The 18,347-nt window shown below is 41.8% G+C and overlaps 2 protein-coding genes across 3 annotated transcripts in view; one reads left to right on the top strand and one right to left on the bottom strand.

Moving 5' to 3' along the window:
• LOC144987890 (uncharacterized) overlaps positions 1-18,347 on the top strand; it is a 461,750-nt gene that overhangs the window by 423,392 nt on the left and 20,011 nt on the right. The gene's annotated exons all lie outside the window — the stretch shown is intronic.
• Positions 4,072-17,356, bottom strand: LOC144986857 (uncharacterized). 2 transcript variants are annotated; one of them, XM_078935378.1, is made up of 3 exons: positions 16,794-17,356; positions 10,438-11,031; positions 4,072-7,745 (listed from the first exon to the last, which is right to left on the bottom strand). In XM_078935378.1, exons 1-3 carry the CDS (start codon positions 16,936-16,938, stop codon positions 5,866-5,868), a joined length of 2,619 nt encoding a protein of 872 aa, XP_078791504.1. In that variant the 5' UTR covers positions 16,939-17,356; the 3' UTR covers positions 4,072-5,865. The 2 variants fall into 2 exon arrangements, with proteins under 2 accessions (XP_078791504.1, XP_078791506.1); XM_078935380.1 differs by having other exon boundaries at positions 10,474-11,031.

The following is an 18,347-nucleotide window of genomic DNA, read 5'->3' as shown; positions in this document are numbered from 1 at the left end:
AAACCTCGACGGGCATAAGAGTCCAAGGAGTCTGGAGGACGGCCGGGGGTCTGCGCCGTCCGGCGAGGCAGGTCCCGCGGACGGCCGGGGGGCCGAGCGGTCCGGCGAGGCAGGTCCGGCGGACGGCCGGGGGGCCGAGCGGTCCGGCGAGGCAGGTCCGGAGGACGGCCGGGGGGCCGTGCCGTCCGGCGAGGCAGGTCCGGAGGACGGCCGGGGGGCCGTGCCGTCCGGCGAGGCAGGTCCGGAGGACGGCCGGGGGGCCGTGCCGTCCGGCGAGGCAGGTCCGGAGGACGGCCGGGGGGCCGAGCGGTCCGGCGAGGCAGGTCAGGCGTGGAGGCGTCGTCAGGCTTGGAGGCGTCGTCAGGCTTGGAGGCGTCGTCAGGCTTGGAGGCGTCGTCAGGCTTGGAGGCGTCGTCAGGCATGGAGTCAGGCATGGAGTCAGGCATGGAGTCAGGCATGGAGTCAGGCATGGAGTCAGGCATGGAGTCAGGCATGGAGTCAGGCATGGAGTCAGGCATGGAGTCAGGCATGGAGGAGTCTGGCGGGTCGGGCCAGCAGTCAGGCTTGGAGGAGTCTGGCGGGTCGGGCCAGCAGTCAGGCTCTGGCGGGTCGGGCCAGCAGTCAGGCTCTGGCGGGTCGGGCCAGCAGTCAGGCTCTGGCGGGTCGGGCCAGCAGTCAGGCTCTGGCGGGTCGGGCCAGCAGTCAGGCTCTGGCGGGTCGGGCCAGCAGTCAGGCTCTGGCGGGTCGGGCCAGCAGTCAGGCTCTGGCGGGTCGGGCATGGAGCCGAGCTCTGGCGGGCCGGGCGTGGAGCCGAGCTCTGGCGGGCCGGGCGTGGAGCCGAGCTCTGGCGGGCCGGGCGTGGAGCCGAGCTCTGGCGGGCCAGGCGTGGAGCCGAGCTCTGGCGGGCCAGGCGTGGAGCCGAGCTCTGGCGGGTCAGGCGTGGAGCCGAGCTCTGGCGGGTCAGGCGTGGAGCCGAGCTCTGGCGGGTCAGGCGTGCCAGTGGGAGCAGGAACGGGTCGGGGCGCAGGCGGCACCCCCCTGGGAGCAGGAACGGGTCGGGGCGCAGGCGGCACCCCCCTGGAAGCCGGGAGGGGTCGGGGGACGTCCGGGACCACCACTGGACGAGATTGTGGTGCGTCCGGGACCACCACTGGACGAGGTTGTGGTGCGTCCGGGACCACCACTGGACGAAGTTGTGGTGCGTCCGGGACCACCACTGGACGTGGACGGGGACGGTGGCGGCGACGACGACCCCCCCTCAGGGCAAGCCGGCTCCCAGTAAAGTCCAGGGAGCTCCCACTCCAGGCATATGAGGGAAACTGGGCCTGGTCAAACACCCAAAAAGACCTCGTATGCTCGGCTTCCTGGCAGTAGGCCTCCAGAAGCCGCATGTCCCGCTTGTGGCGTGGCGAGGCATGAAACATGGAAACATGAGTGTGGCAAAAACATGGAGACATGAACACCATGACAAAAGGTAATGGACCAGCACAGGAGGAAGGCAAAGACAAGACTTAAATACAGACAGGGCAGACAAGACACAGGTGGACACGATCAGGGCTGATGGGGACCAAAGGAAGTAAAACTCAAGAAACAAGACAAGACAAGACCTTTCAAAATAAAACAGGAAACAAAACCAAACCATGACAGAACAAGACAGAAAGCAAAAACCAATACAAAAGAAACTCAAACCATGACAGATATAAAAATATGATTTTAAAACAATACTCAAATATCTTGGATGGATATCAGATGTATGACTGTATGTAAGTATACACATGTAAATAATATGTATTTTAAATCATTTTTATATTAATATGCGCGTAGTATTTTTCAATTAAAATTCATGCTCAGTATTTATGACAGTACTCTTTGAAAAATATATGTTATAGCTACATAGATTGTATTATAAAATGTTATATGTAAATAAAGAAGCTGCTTAAATTTGAGATTATTTATGCATATTTATTGAAAATGTGTCTTTGTACTCTGCAGACTGAAGCTGTCAGTGAGACCACAACCAAAGCAACCACATCTCCAAGTGAACATCCAGAGCCTTCCACCACATCATCTCCTCCAGCCAAAAAGTCTGTAATGACTGAACTGTTTGGTGAAAAATAAAAAAGAGCCTGCTATTTTGGAGGAGATGAAGGTAGAAGTTGTCAAAAACAAAGAAACATGATGCATCCCTCTTGATGCTATGCCTCTTTAAAGGTGGAGAACCAATAAAACCAGCTATTGTGAGAAGGGAGTACCCAGGCGCAGAGAGGAGAGGAGGCAGGAGGATGCAGGGAATAGGGTTTAATAACAAAAACTCAAAACTACAAAACAAAACCACTGCAACAGGCAGGCAAAACTCGAAACACTAGAAAGACTCAAAACCGGGGAAGAATACAATATGGACCAGCACAGGAGGAAGGGAAAGACAGGAGTTAAATACCTACAAGGCAACAAGACACAGGTGGAAACACTCAGGACTGATGGGGCAAGGTAAAACTCAAAACAACAACAAAACAGGAAATACTACAAAATAAAACAGGAAATCCAGGAACAAAACACAAAGGAACTGAAACCGTTACAGCTATAAGCTTATTGCAAATATGCCAAAGAGGCATCTCTCCATTTCTGCAACCTCTGTCCCGAGTGAGAGGGTTTTTTCTACAGACGGGGACATCGTAACGGCTAAAAGATCTGTCCTCGCTCCTGAAAATGTTGACAAAATAATCTTTTTGGAAAAAATTTGAATAATCCTGAATGGAAAAAAATGTGTAAGATAATGTTTTTTTCAGGCCAGTATTTTGTATTCCAAGTTTTTGGTTCCTGACAGCTTATAGTTTTTCTTATTTTATAAAGCAGATCATCTAGGTCAATTTTATTCTTTCGTTATGTAAAACCATTAAATGCATTTTGCAAGTATTTTTTTGTGCCCATTTTGTACTGAAAAAAGATATATAAAAACTTTAATAATCTCCAAAGGGAGACATTCAGATGTCTGGCAGCAAAACACACACACAATAAATAATAAAATAATAGTTCATATCAGGCAGATTAGTTACACAGCCATACCGAACCGAAATATACCTAACCAAGCCCAATGAAACTCGGAATCAAACCGAAATGAGATTTTAGCGTATTGTTACACCCCTATTGTTTACAGTGGGACTGATTTCTACTTCTGGTATTTGAAAGAGAGCTGTGCGTGAGCAAATGATTTATTTCTACCAAAAGTGTGGACCATGTAAATATTTGTTATAATCGTAAAAAGTTTTTCTGAGCCCATGTGTACGATTAAATTCTAATCCAATCTTTGATCCGATCAAGATATTTTGCACATGTAACCTCAGCTAGTGCTGCCCTCCAAAAGTTTGGGTTAGGGGAATCATTCATTGACTGGATTAAAATATTGTATCACAACCCCAATGAATCTTTTTCTAGGAAGAGGAACTAGGCAGGGTTGCCCACTTTCCCCTTCTCTTTTTGCTATAATTATTATAAGCTTCTGAAAAGACCTTCCTCAGTAGGGTGGCTGGGGCCTCCTTTAGAGATAGGGTGAGAAACTCGGTCACCCACGGAGAGCTTGGAGTAGAACCGCTTCTCCTCCATATTGAAAGAACCCAGTTGAGGTGGCTCGGCCATCTAGTCTGGATGACTTCTGGGGAGGTGTTCGGGGCATGTCCCACTAGGCGGAGGCCCCGGTAGAAGACCCAGGACACACTGGAGAGACTTTAACTCTCGGCTAGCCTGGAATCACCCAGTGGTCCCCCCAGTGAAGCTGGAAGAAGTGGCCATGGCGAGGGAAATCTGGGCACCTTTGCTTAGACTGCTGCCCCCCCGTCCTGGGAACAGATGGGTGGAGGAAGATGGATGATTGGATGGATCTTTAAAAAAAACATGTGTTTTACAGTGAATGCAGTCCTTCATATTTAACATTCCATGCAGATTTGGCACCAAAATTGGAGCATATCCTGGTTCGTCACATACTCTCCTTTTTGGAACAGAGTCCAGCTTTGGAACCAGAAGAGTAACAACAAGCAGCAGAAACCCACACTGTGAGAAAGACTCCACACATCTGACTGATGTTTACGGCCACTTTATTCTTCACAGTAAAGATTGGGACAGAAAACTGAGAACCAAAAAGAACAGAGGAACAGTTCTAATGTCTACTAGAAAACATGAATCAAAAAAACACCCAACGCAAACACCAGACTTGTTTTTTATCCGCCTTTTCCTTCATACATTTTTACTAAATTTTTTTTCACTAAACTGTTATTTGCTAACATGACTAACAAAATATAAACGGTATTTCATATTTAAAAAAAAATAGAAATGTTCATGAATCGCTTCGTGTTAGAATTAGAGAAGTGTAAAAATAATTCTAGTGTTGTCATGGCAACACACAGACTTAGACAACACTGTCTCAGCATTAACTACAACAATGCTTAACCTTTACACATTTAAACAATATAATATAAGTCCACAAATTTACTAATAAAAAATCAACCAGCAAAAAATAGAACAATATTAACATTTCATGAAAATCAAATCTTATACGTAGGATTCAAAACAGCACATTTCTATTTACAGGTGTATCTAAAAGAATTAATTTCATCAACAACTTAAATATTTTTGTCATTCATTACAAAAAGTGAAACACATGATGTATAGAATCATTACACAATACTTTATTTTAATCAATGGTATAAAAGTGGGTTATAGATGATGAAGCCATAAGAAACAGTGTTAGAAAATAAGAATATCAGTAAAACAAAAAAAAAAAAGAATGTTGTCAGACTTTTGAAAACGTAATTTCTATGCATTCAATCCATTGTGCCTCCTTTTAATTGAATGACAGCATCAATGTGGTATGGAGTTCATCATGTGGCTCTGTGTTCATGTAATGAAATCTTAGGTTGCTTTGATAGCATCTTCATTATTGAGTCTGGCAAGTCATCTTCCTCGTCACTAGTTTTGAAAAAGGTCAGGTTTTTGACACAGCAACTGACCTGGGTGGGCCAAAGACTCCCTTGGCTGCTTCAATTCCGATGCATCCAAAGAGATTGATTAACGTCTTTGTTTTCCTCATCTGATCTGCTATCTGGCTCTAAACTGTATGGTTCTAATATTACTCACAGTTTTCTTTTACACTAATGTTAGCTTGGACTTGTGAGTAGAGCTTTGACGGTGTGGGATTTTTGATCACTGCAGTTAACTGCCAAACACAAAATCCCCGGCGGCCGCGTTGCAAATGAATACAATTACAACGCAGTATTCTTTATGAACAAGTTACAGTAACAACTAACTACTACAAATCTAACTAATGAACTAACTATATAGGTGTTGTAGAATGTCGGATGAGGATGTATTGTGCTGCTGAAACCGCGCATGTGCGTGCACGCATAGGTAGAGGGAATGTGCCGTGTGCAGCGTGGAAGGAGTGAGAGGTGAGAAGGAGAACACTAATCAAAGGTTTACCCCAGAAACCCTTGAACTCTAAACACAGGACAAGCAGAAAAAATGCGGTGATGAGGTCATCACGGTGATGCGGTTATCGTCACACCCCTTCTTGTGAGGTGCAATGAGCTAGCAGAAAAGCATGTAAATGAGGTCATGTTGGAAAAATTAGCAGAGCTAAATTCAGTGAAAACAGTCTCGTCCACAACTTAGTAGAGCATTTCATATGAATTACAGCTGTACTGCAGAAAGTATGTCTTAAATACGACACAGGCTAAAAACTGCAAAATCATGTTAAACACCATCTAGAACGATTTTACAATTGAAAAATATTTTTTCACTTTTTTCACATAATTCTTAAAGATGAGTTCTCGTGTGTGTTTTGAGATCAGATATGCGACTAAAGCCCTTTGAACATTATTTACAAGAAAAAAGCTTCTCTCCTGTGTGGGTTCTCATGTGTGTTTTGAGATGAGATATTTGACGAAAACTTTTATTACATTCTTTACAAGAAAAAGGCTTCTCTTGTATATGATTCTCTCCTGTATGACCTCTCATGTGTCTCTTGAGAGCAGATATGCGACTAAAGCATTTTTTACATTCTTTACAAGAATAAGGCTTCTCTCCTGTATGAGTTCTCGTGTGTGATTTGAGATGAGATATATGACTAAATCTTCTTTTACATTCTTTACATGAAAAAGGCTTCTCTCCTGTGTGAGTTCTCGTGTGTATTTTGAGATCAGTTTTGCAACTAAAGCGTTTTGTACATTCTTTACAAGAAAAAGGCTTCTCTCCTGTATGAGTTCTCATGTGTCTTTTAAGATCAGTTTTGCAACGAAAGCGTTTTGTACATTCTTTACAAGAAAAAGGCTTCTCTCCTGTATGAGTTCTCGTGTGTCTTTTGAGAACAGATATGCTAATAAAGCGTTTATCACATTCTTTACAAGAAAAAGGCTTCTCACCTGTATGAGTTCTTATGTGTGTCTTAAGATAAGATAAATCACTAAAACTCTTTTTACATACATTACAAGAAAAAGGCTTCTCTCCTGTGTGAGTTCTCGTGTGTATTTTGAGAGCAGATATGCGACTAAAACTCTTTTTACATTCTTTACATGAAAAAGGCTTTTCTCCTGTATGAGTTCTCATGTGTGTTTTGAGATCAGTTATGCAAATAAAGCATTTTGTACATTCTTTACAAGAAAAAGGCTTTTCTCCTGTATGAGTTCTCGTGTGTCTTTTGAGAGCAAATATGCGACTAAAGCATTTTGTACATTCTTTACAAGAAAAAGGCTTCTCTCCTGTATGAGTTCTTATGTGTGATTTAAGATAAGATAAATCAGTAAAACTCTTTTTACATTCTTTACAAGAAAAAGGCTTTTCTCCTGTATGAGTTCTCGTGTGTCTTTTGAGAGCAGACATGCTAATAAAGCGTTTTGTACATTCTTTACAAGAAAAAGGCTTCTCTCCTGTATGAGTTTTTATATTAGTTCTGAACTGACACCCGTAACCTAAAGTTTTACGGCTTTCTGTACAGATACGATGTCTGTCATCTGACTTATTTTTCGTGTTAGCAAAGAGATTGCTAACAATTCTTGAGCTTTCACAAGACTTTACAGAAGAAAGTATATTTTTGCTAGAAGATCGTTTAGGTCTCTTAAATAAAGTTGAGTTTGTGAAGTTTTTTCCAACATCAGAGTTACACTGGCTTTCTGACATTTGAGAGCTGTCCACACTTTGGACATGACTTCTGTCTTTTTTCTTCCTCTGATCTCTGTTCTGTGGCTCTGTCTCTTCATCTGTAGTTGATGTTGATTCTGTCTCTCCATCTGCAGTCAATGTTGATTCTGTCTCTTCATTTGTAGTTGATGTTGATTCTTCATGTTGGTTTCCTTCTTCATCCTGACTATCCGTTACATTAAAGCTCTGCTGATTGTTTAGATCTGCTTCACTGTTCTCATCTTCGTCACAAGTAGGAATCTCAATCAAGGCATCAGTCTCCTGCTTCAGATCAGTATGCTCCTCATCCTGACTTATGTAGAACCCTTCCTCTTTCTCTTTCATTAGTAGAAGTTCTAGTTCTTCTACTTTCTCTTCTTTAATCAGTGCGGGTTTGTGTTCCTCTTGTTTCTCTTTAATCTGTGGAGGTTCTGGTTCCTCATGTTCCTCTTTACTATGTCGAAGTTCTGGTTCCCCCTGTTCATCTTTAATTACTCGAGGCCCTTGTTCCTCTTGTTCCACTCTTAAATTCGTCTGCTGGTTGCACAAATCCTCTTTACTCAAATAATGCTGAGGGAGGACTGCAGAGACAAAGACAAAAAAGGAGACCTTTTATATTTTTAAAGGTCTTTGTGTATTGTCAAGAAAAATCGAAATCCTCTAATCTTCAGTTGCTCTAGACTTTAAATAAACGACAGATTGTAACCTATTAGTTTTCTTTCAAAGTTAAGACAGTTAGAGGTGATGTCAGTTGTTCAGACTTTAGTAGGTCAAACACCTAATTAAGGAAACTTTTAAGTTTTTCAAAAAGGTTACCCAGTTATTTTAACCTATACCTTTTAATAAACCTTTTTATAAACACACAATGATACTCCACACACTAACACACACACCCTCCTCTTTTACAGCACATGTGCTACCAGTAAATTTGCCTCCCCCACCCTCCATATTTTTTATACATTAAACGTGGAAAGGGCACGTCCATGATCAATAAAATGAGCAATAAGACGGGAGCGCACATGCACACAAACACACAAACTCGCGCACATACTCATGAGACGCGAGCACACACTCGCGTTTCATTGAGTGATGCCTGTCTGTGAGGCGGCCAATGCGTGTGAGAAGAACAGGGAAAGTCAATGTAAGTGGCTACATGCGTGGAGGGGGAGGGGCCTAGAGATAATCGAGCGCACGTAAACATCTGTGGGAAGGAAACACAGACAAATATCCATCCATCCATCTTCTTGACCGTTTGTCCCTTTCGGGGTCACAGGGTTGCCGGAGCATATCCCGGCCACTTGGGCATAGGCAAGGGATGCCCTGGACTGGTCGCCAGTCTGTCGCAGGGTAGAATATCCTCAATCACACATCCATTCACTCTCACACCTATGGACAATTTAGAGTTGCCAATCAACCTTTGAAGCATGTTTTTGGACGGTGGGAGGAAGCTGGAGATCCCGGAGAAAACCCACGCATGCACGGGGAGAACATGGAAACTCCACACAGAAAGGCCCCCCATTGATGTTGTGTTTTTCATGTCCCCCAGCCGGGACTTGAACCGGGGGCCTTCTTGCTGTGAGGCAAGAGCGCTAACCACTGCGCCACCGTGCAGCTCACATATCATCCCAACCTGATATGTGCGCGCGTCTGAGTTATGAGCAAGCGAACTATTGATTCATTCTTCGACCTGTGGCTAGTGTACCAGTGCCAGAATCTACACCAGGGGTCTCAAACTCGCGAAGCAAACCACGATTCTCATGCGCGGCTGTCACTGCAGCACATCGCTCCTGCTGGACTTGGGTCAGCTGAGGAGAAAAAAATGTCACACACCTACATGCGTGACAGCTAACAGGGCTTGAACATTAAACACGTGTGAGCAACAACACGATTTAGTCTTAGACACACTTAAAACACGTGTGGAAAATGCAACGATAGACGTGTTTAAGATGAACTAGCGCCGCGCCTGGATCGTTGGAGTGACGAAGCCCGGGGGGGCATGAAGGCGAAGCTAAAGCGAGACTGAAGGAGCACAGGAGGTTGTTGTCCTTAACATTCAATTTACTTTAAATATGCCTCTTCCCCTTAGTATGATCTGTATTTTGTGATATATCTTTTATAATTATTGTAATGTTTTGTAGTGGATAAAGCCTTTTTTTAATCAGTTGGTATTTTAAATTATTTTAATTGATCAATTAACTACAAAAACCCATCAGGACACATAATGCATTGTTTTGTAGTAATCAGGGCAGTTTTCAGTCAGTGCAGGACTTAATTTCCAGCTGTGTTTGCGTAGGTTGGCGCTTTGCTCCCAACCCTTTCTCGTGATATTTTTTTGGTTTTGATTGACAGGTGATGTTGGAGCAAAAACAAAGATACAAAAATAGGCTGCACCTATTTGGTGTCGCCAACATGAATTTCCATCCCTGTTTACATACATTTAAGTATTGTTTGTGAAATGACCAAAAGGTTACTACGGCAATCACTTGTTACTAAAAACTTTTTTTTATCCTTAATGTATGGTATTTTGTTTCATATTTGTACTGTGATGACAGCGATGGTGCTGTCAGTTTAACTTGTTGTTGCATCTTCAAGAGTGCAGAATAAAATGTGACACAGAATTTGGAACAGCACATTGTAATTTCTGCATCTATTATTAAAGTATTTATTAGTAATACAGTGAAAATTAGTAGATTTGGTTAGCATGTTGATTTACGGCATCCGCCCCTAAATTTTCTGGTTGTGCCCCTAAAATTTTCAGTTAGGGGCCACAGTGCTACTAGTGAAAAATGTTAGTCTGGAGCCCTGCATTGATAATCATGTCTTGAAAAAAAGTGACTGAAATCAAAACCATAAATAAAGCATGTCAAAGCTAAACCTGCTAAAAGCATAGCAGTGCTATCAGCCAAAAGCAGGCTGAAGCAGTAGAAGTGAAGGCATCCATAGAAACCTCTGAAATATTACTGTTTATATATATATAATATTACTGCAGATGGAGAAAGACCTCCTGCCAGGCAACCACATTTGCCACCCTACAGCAGCCCCCAACGCCAGAGAGCAGAGGGGCGCAAGCCTCAGTAGAGAGTGCAAACCTCAGCCCGACCAATAGAGCACTCTCCCCACCACACCCAGCCAGCCCAACGGGCAGCCCCAGACAGGCGGCCCCCCTTTTCAACTGGAAGGGACAGAAGAGACTCTTGCAGGACACGCTGTTGATGGACTGCATGTTTGGAGAGCTTGAAGCTCAAGATAGAACCGTTGTTGAAGTGAACATACCGATAGTGTGGAGATGAAGATCAGAGTCACACTGACCTGCTGACATGTGAGAGCTGTCCACACTTTGGACATGACTTCTGTCCCTCCTCTTCCTCTGATCTCTGTTCTGTGGGTCTGTCTCTTCATCTGTAGTTGATGTTGATTCTTCATGTTGGTTTCCTTCTTCATCCTGACTATCAGTTACATTAAAGCTCTGCTGATTGTTTAGATCTGCTTCACTGTTCTCATCTTCCTCATAAGTAGGAATCTCCATCAAGGTATCAGTCTCCTGCTTCAGATCAAGCTGATCTTCATCCTGACTGATGCAGAGTTCCCCTGGTTCCTCTTTAAACTGTTGAGGTTCTGGTTTTTCCTGTTCTTCTTTAATCTGTGGTGCTTCTGGTTCTTCTTGTTCCTCTTTAACCTGTGGTGGTTGTGGTTCATCTTTTTCCACTTTAATCTGCTGTGGTTCTGGTTTTTCCTGTTCTTCTTTAATCTGTTGTGGTTCTGGTTCCTCCAGTTCTTCTTTAATCTGTTTTGGTTCTGGTTCCTCCAGTTCTTCTTTAATCTGTGGTGCTTGTGGTTCCTCTTCAGTCACATAGTGCTGGGGGAGAACTGCAAGGACAAAACCACAGAAAGAATCCCTTTATACTTTAAAAGGACTTTACATCGGTGTGAACTCAATCAACTTCACATCAATGCCACCAAAACCAAGGAGATGGTGTTGTACTTCCGGAGAAAGGCTTCACAGTCTCCACCAGTGGTAATCCAGGGACTGGACATCAAGAGGTTGTTTGTGTAAAGGTACCTGGGTGTTCACATCAATAACAAACTGGACTGGTCAGACAACACAAGGGTCCTGCACAAAGGGTCAGAGTTGCCTCCACCTACTGAGGAGACTGAGGTCCTTTGGTGTGTGTTTAGGCCACCACTCAGGACTTTTCTATGAAACTGTGGTTGTTTCAGCGCCCTTCTATGCAGTGGTCTGCTGGAGTGGTGGAATTACAGACAGGGACAAAAAAGAAACTGGACAAGCTGGTCAAGAGAGGTAGCTTGGTCCTGGGGGGTATTCCAGAAAGCAGGTTATGCTAGCTCCCATGGAAAGTTTGAAGCTAATGAAGTTGATAACCTCAGCTTTCAGCTCTAGAAATGGAGGTATGTTTCAGGGTATGTAAAGTTGCCATAGCAATTCATGCTTTGATGCCCTGGTCGGGAGCAGGTTTAGTTGAAGGTTAGTTTGTTTACAGAGAGGTGAGGTAGCATGACGTGTCCATTTGAAGATGATTTAGTGGATGAAGAAGCTCAGATAATACTTTTTCCACCATGAGAGGGTGATAAGATCACATATGGATGTTGGAAAATTAAACTTTTTAACTTTGATCTAACTTCATTATTTGCTTCAGTTAAGATGATTAAAAATCTTTTTTTTGTTAAATCAATTTGAAAATAGCACTTAGTTTTCAGACAGTCATTTTGCTTTCATTCAAATTAAATCAATTAAGTAGGTGTTACTTTGGTGCTGCTGTTAGAGCGGCGGAATCGATTGTGGGATATCAGTCTCTTAGACTGTCTGGACGGATTTGGGTTTGAGTGCGGGTTTTTGACCAAATGTGTTTAGTTGTTACGCTGTTTTTCTGTGTTTTGTCGTGTTATTTTGTCCTACTTTCTTTAAGTCTCCGCACCACGAGTGAGAGTGAAGGAGAGGATGATGAGTTTATATAGCACCCCTACAGTTTATATGCAGTAATGACAATGTTTGAAAATTCATAAATGAACGAAGTCTCCTTGCGCTCGTTGTTTCTTTCCTTTTATTGTTATAAAAATGAGTATATCTGCCGACTCAAACTTAGAGATTTGAGAGTTCAAGAATTATAATTAATTATGATGGAAAAAATATTAAACTCAATTACTTGTTAACAATTGAAGTAATTCATTTAAGTTGGCAAAACTGGATAAGTTATATATATGCGTCACAAGTAAAATGGAAATAAGATAAGAAGATCTTGCATTTACTTTGTTCTTTTTCTCCAAGCAGAAACTCTTTCTTTTGCTGACGATGCAGCCATGTTACTTTGTTGATGAGCATCTTCATACACAGTCATTAAAATCTCAAGACTCCGTCTCACTGAAGTGTAGCTCTTTCTTTTTTTCACAACGCGTTTCCATAGTGACCCCAGAAATCGGTGATCTATTTAGAATGTCTTTATGTACCTGCTGTGCACGTGCATTAAACCAGGGTTACCAAGTCAAGCGTAATTATGCCAACTCATATCTGGTCTTTTGGAACCGACATACCCGAGTAAGCGAGGTCAGGCGGATTTCAGCCAGAGTTCAGGCTTAAAGTCAGGCTAGTTTGAACATGCTTCCTGGAATACCCCCCTGGACTGTCCCCTGAACTCAGTGTATGCATGACTACATTTACATAGAATTTACAATTTGAGTTAATTTAACTTGGGCTAGGACGCTTCTACTCGTGGAGGAACGTGAATGTTTAAAAACCACAGACAAGACTTAAGTTGCTAATGTGAATGTATTTACAATGTACAGTGAATACAAAATATATAAAAAAAGAGTCCAGAGGATGTTTTCTGTCTTGTCTTTATAGTTCTTAAGGCATTAGGATAGGTCCTATGAAAGAGGTTTTTTATTGTCATTTTTTGGGGGGGAAAGAAAGAAGCACTCCAGCTGTTTTGTTGGATGACAAGGGGGATAGAAAGATCCTACCTTTTTACCAAATAGAATTCATTTAAGCTGGTGCACGGGCCAGCTGCTTCAATCATGGCTGCACTCACCAGTTCACGTTTTATTAAACCATGCTGATTCAAAACCTGGCTTCAGCAATCTGCAGCAGCGGTACACAGCTCAGCTCTCCCATGAATGCACACCTGTTGGTGCGTTGACATGCCTTGAAAAATGAAAGCCACGTCACCCTAGGTCTTGCGGTATTTACACAAAACCGGCAAATTTAAAGTGACATTCCAGAATTTTTATAAGGAGCGACAGCGTAGAATGCCATTTAAAATGATAGCGCAGAATTTCACCAGGGTTACACTAAGCTGTCCAGCATCCGGGACAACCGCTGTCAACCTCTGTTCGAGACGGAGAGGATCATGAGTAGCTCGCCGCAGACTACTGCACCCCCCGTGCAAAAAGGAATGTTACCAGAGGTCCTTCGTCCCTTCGTTTTTTTGACAGTTATTGATAGACATAATAACTATCAGAAATCCAGGATTTCAGGGAAAGGGGTGGTTTAAGTGAAAAACGTCTGAAATAGATTATGTCTTTCAATCAGACATTATTAAAAACCAGTTGTTTCTTTTATGGAGATTAACCTATGGAATTACATATCTGCCATAAAAAGAAAGGGCGTAAAGACAACTAAGCGGGCGTATTTAGGAACTGAGTGAGTGAACTTTACAACCGCGCTGGCGCAATCCTAACTGAGGAGGAACACGGGAATAGAGCAGCTGCAGTTCAGTTAATTTAGATCTTCACAGTTTTGGACTTCCTGCTTTAATAACTCCTCTGATCAACGTTCAAATGTGTCAGCAAGTATCTCACTCATTTTGTATTAACACAGAGAGTGAACTACAAAAGCCGGCTGCAAAGGGACCGTCAACAAAGTGCAACCTCTGTGAAACACATTCTGTAAAAATCAGTACTAAACTTTTAAAAAGCGATTACATGTCTATATTTATAAGAACTGGTAATGAATACTAATCAGCACAGTCACGCTACATTATTATACCAAATTTTGTTAGAAAGTCAATCTCTATTTTATTGCTTATAGTTTTTTAAATTTAATAGAGATATGAATCATAACATTAATGTTCAATAGCTCTGAAAATACTAAAGCTTCTGTCACCAAACCTCCTGTACTGACTAATCATGACCTTATTGTCCTACTGCAATAAAGATTATATATAATTCAAGTTGTTTATTGTTAGGAATTTTTCATATATAAATATTGATCAGATATGGTCAAAAATGCTCAATAGTGTTGAAGATGCTGTAGTTACTGACACAAAACTTCCTGTACTGACTAATCATGGCCTTATTGTCCTACTACAAAAAATACTATGTAAAAAAAATTCTAGCATCTTCAGAGCTATTGAGGATTTTTGACCAAATCGGATCCATTTGTAAATATGAAAAAATCCTAAAAATAAAAAGGTGAACTATTCACATATTCTTTATTTTAGTATGACAATAAGGTCATGTCAAGTTATTGATAACTTTAGTCATGATTCATATCTATTAAAATTTGAAAAAGTATATGCAACAAGATAAAATAAATATGGACTTTCCTACAAAATATGTATTGTAACAAGAATATGCTTTATAATAATTTTATGAATTTTTTGTGAGATTATTAATTTTTACACAGTGGTGTTTCACAGTTCACAGAGGTTGCACTTTGTTGACGCTCCCTTGACAGCCGGCTGCTGCATGTCTGCATTCACAGCTTAAAGCGAACAATTCTGATCAAAAGGCAAAAAAAATCTATTTTCTTCAGAAATGCATTTGTGGTTCACTCTCTGTGTTAATATAAAAGGATTGAGATACTTGCTGACATATTTGAACGTTGATCAGAGGAGTTATTGAAGCAGGAAGTCTGAATCTTTCGAACCGCTGCTGCCAGAGAATTAAAAATAATGAATCCATGGTTCACAAGTGAGGATGCTGGAAAACCAACTCCAACAAGACAAGAAGACGCAGCAGCAGCTGAGTTTCCGCAGAAAAGGAAAGGCCTGTGTTGGAAGAACGACTCGAGGCTCAGCGCTGCTACTTCCAGCAGATGACAGTGAAAGCTGTCCATCATCCGCTCCTTTAACTGAGACGCAGCACCCGGGGAGTTACGCCACACTGTGGGACTGCAGGACTTAAACTTGGCCGGAGGTGTCTGTTTTCACTGTTCTTAGGAGCCGCATAGCAGAGACGGACTCTGATGATAAGGAAAGGGAATAACTTGAGTTATTCTGGATTAATGGTCCTGTTTTTATTCATATTTATGCTCAAAAAGTTCAGTTTAAAGGTTTAGCTTTAGTGTGATCAGTATTGTTCACCCCCTGTGTGACTAAGTTTGATCCCCCTGTAATAGGAGTTTATGAACTTCATGCATTTTTGTGTAAAATGGGGAAATAAGGATAGAGAACACAAAAGGATGTTGTCAAATTGTGTGTGTGTGTGTGTGTTGGGGGAAGTGTTACTCACGCAGGGAGTACGTTAGTGTAGAACCACCACTGCTTAAAACACAATAAGATGTTAGCAGGGCTCCAGACAGAATTTGAGAGTGTGCGACTGGATGTAAAATTCAGTTGCACACTCTCAAATTTTGGTCGCAGAATGTGCTACCAGTAAATTTGTTCCCTCCGTATTTTTTATACATTAAACGTGGAAGGAGCACGTCAATGCTCAATGAAATGATCAATAAAATGATAAATGAGACGCGAGCGCACACGCACGCAGACAGACACACGACCTGCAGCTAGTGTACCAGTGCCAGAGTGTACAGCAGGGGTCTCAAACTCGCGAAGCAAACCACGGTTCTCATCATGCACGGCTGTTACGGCAGCACACTGCTCCCGTTTTGTAATGTATGTAGCCTTTTTTTTAATCAGTTGGTATTTTAAATTATTTAAATTGATCACTCAAGTACAAAAACCATCAGGACATATGTCCCATAATGCATTGTTTTGTAGTATGTAGGGCAGCTTTCAGTCAGTTCAGTACTAAAGCTGCGTTCGCTCAGGTTGGGGCCTTCCTCCCACCCTTTCTCGCGATATTTTTGTGATCATTGACAGTTGATGTTGGAGCAAAAACAAAAATATATGTCACACACCAGTTGATCTGTGCAGCGTTGAGTCCACCTGGGTAATCTCAAACACGCTTATTGTGCATCTTGGCTGCACCTATTTGGTGTCACCAAGATGAATTTCCATCCGTTTTTTTTTACCATTTTTACTGTCATGACAGCAATGGTGCTGTCAGTTTACCTGAAGCCCCTAAAGTTTTTGGTTGCGCCCCTAAAATTTTCAGTTGAGGGCCACAGTGCTCCTAGTGAAAAAGTTAGTCTGGAGCCCTGGTTAGGACTGTTACTTTAAAAGCTTTAACACAGATGACTTGAAAAAGACATAAAAACACGAATGGCGGTTCGTTCATAAAAGTTGGGCTTGTTTTGTGGTCTGTCGGTCGGTTTTCAGATTACTTTTGTTTTGGGCTCGAAAACTGTCCCACTATCTGGCAACACGCTCCCTCGTTTTAGCGGTGAAACTAAAACAGCAGGCTATAATCCAGCCACTGTTTGGAACCAGATAGCAGCTCAGACGAGGAAAACAAAGACGTTCATGGATCTATTTCTGCAGCAGTGAACGTACCAACTATATGTAGCTGGAGCTGCGGGTTCCAGCTGCTATCCAGCAGTCTGCGCTGACGACAGAGCTCCTCCTCGTTCTGGACGATGGTTCCTTCAGCAGCAGAAAGTTGTTCTCTGACAGAACCTTCCTGAGGTTCTGAAGACATGGTTCCTGCTCCGATCTTCAGCTCCAACTCCCACAAACACCGCCGTCCTCTTCACTGCAGCTCCGATCGATCATCTGCTAGTCTCACAATCACAGAAAAAGGTTCAAACAGAAACTTTTCTCCTGTTTGGAGATTTTCCTGAAAGTTCCTGTGATCCTGCAGGAGTCAGTTCTGCTCAGCCTGCAGACCAAACAGAAAAGACTCTGGAAGCTTCCACATGTGAAACTTCAAGACAAAGAATCCAAACAACAACATCTGATTGGTTGACTTTTGGAGGGAAAGCTGGAACAGTCTTCTGTGATTGGTTCAGCCGTCCCTGCCCCCACTAGTCCACTGCACAGGGGGCAACATTCCAGGGGGGGTTGGTAATCTCCTCCTTCTATTGTTTCTGCCCCACTGGCTCTTTCAAAATAAAGGCTTGTTGAAGCAGAAACCTGAATGGAACATCAGAATGGACTCAATCTGCTGCTGGTTTCAAAGCCTCGTTCTCAACTTCCAGCTGAACTGTCCCGTTATGTTTAATTCTTTCTACTTTTTTTATTCTTTCTGCACCATGAGTGAGAGGGAGTGAGAGGATGATGAGTTTATTTAGCAGCCCTACTGCTCAAATGTGATATGTAAACTATAGAGAAATGGTCAATGATTCCATGATGCAAATCTAAATTGGTCCTTTCTTTTTATTGTTATAAAAATATCTGCAGGCTCAAACTTAGACATATGAGAGTTCAAGAAATAAAATTAATTAAGATGGAAAAACATTCATTGAATTGGAGTAATATGACATTTAGTGAGATAAATATGTGAATTTGAGTTGTATAAAAATATTAAGTTGGAGAGATTTAAGAAATTAGGTTGAAAAAAATTATCCAAATTACTTGTTACCAATTGAAGTAATTCGTTTAAGTTGGATAATTTATATATATATATATATATATATAAATTATCCAACTTAAACTTATATATATGCGTTTACTTTGTTCTTTTTCTCCAAGCAGAGTCTAAAAGTCTCAGCAGGAAAATGACAGGAGAGGATCCACGATTTATTATTTTCCTATCAATGTATCAGTATATTTTTTTCTGACTTTTTGTCTTTAAAAATCCCAGTTATTTGGTCATTTTTTATTATTTTTTTATAAATAGTGTTATTTATTTTATTAAAATTATCATGAATTAATAAAACTTTATTATAGGGCTTTACAATAAAAGAAAGATAAAAGCAGTTTAAAGTTTTAAAGAAAAAGACTTAATGTGGCCTTACAAGAAAAAGTTTGGTGACTCCATCCTAGCATCCATGGCTACATTCACACTGCAGGGCTTAATGCTCAATTCAGAATTTTTGAAAAAATGCTATTTTTTTGCAAACCGTTCATATTTCCAATAAAATGCGGACATTTGTGATCTTCTGTGTG

The sequence above is a fragment of the Oryzias latipes genome, chromosome 2 (genome assembly GCF_053564925.1).
Source record: "Oryzias latipes strain Hd-rR chromosome 2, Olatipes_Hd-rR_3.1".
Lineage (NCBI taxonomy): Eukaryota > Metazoa > Chordata > Actinopteri > Beloniformes > Adrianichthyidae > Oryzias > Oryzias latipes.
The sequence above is the reverse complement of the archived record's forward strand: the minus strand, read 5'-3'. Positions and strand labels throughout refer to the sequence as shown.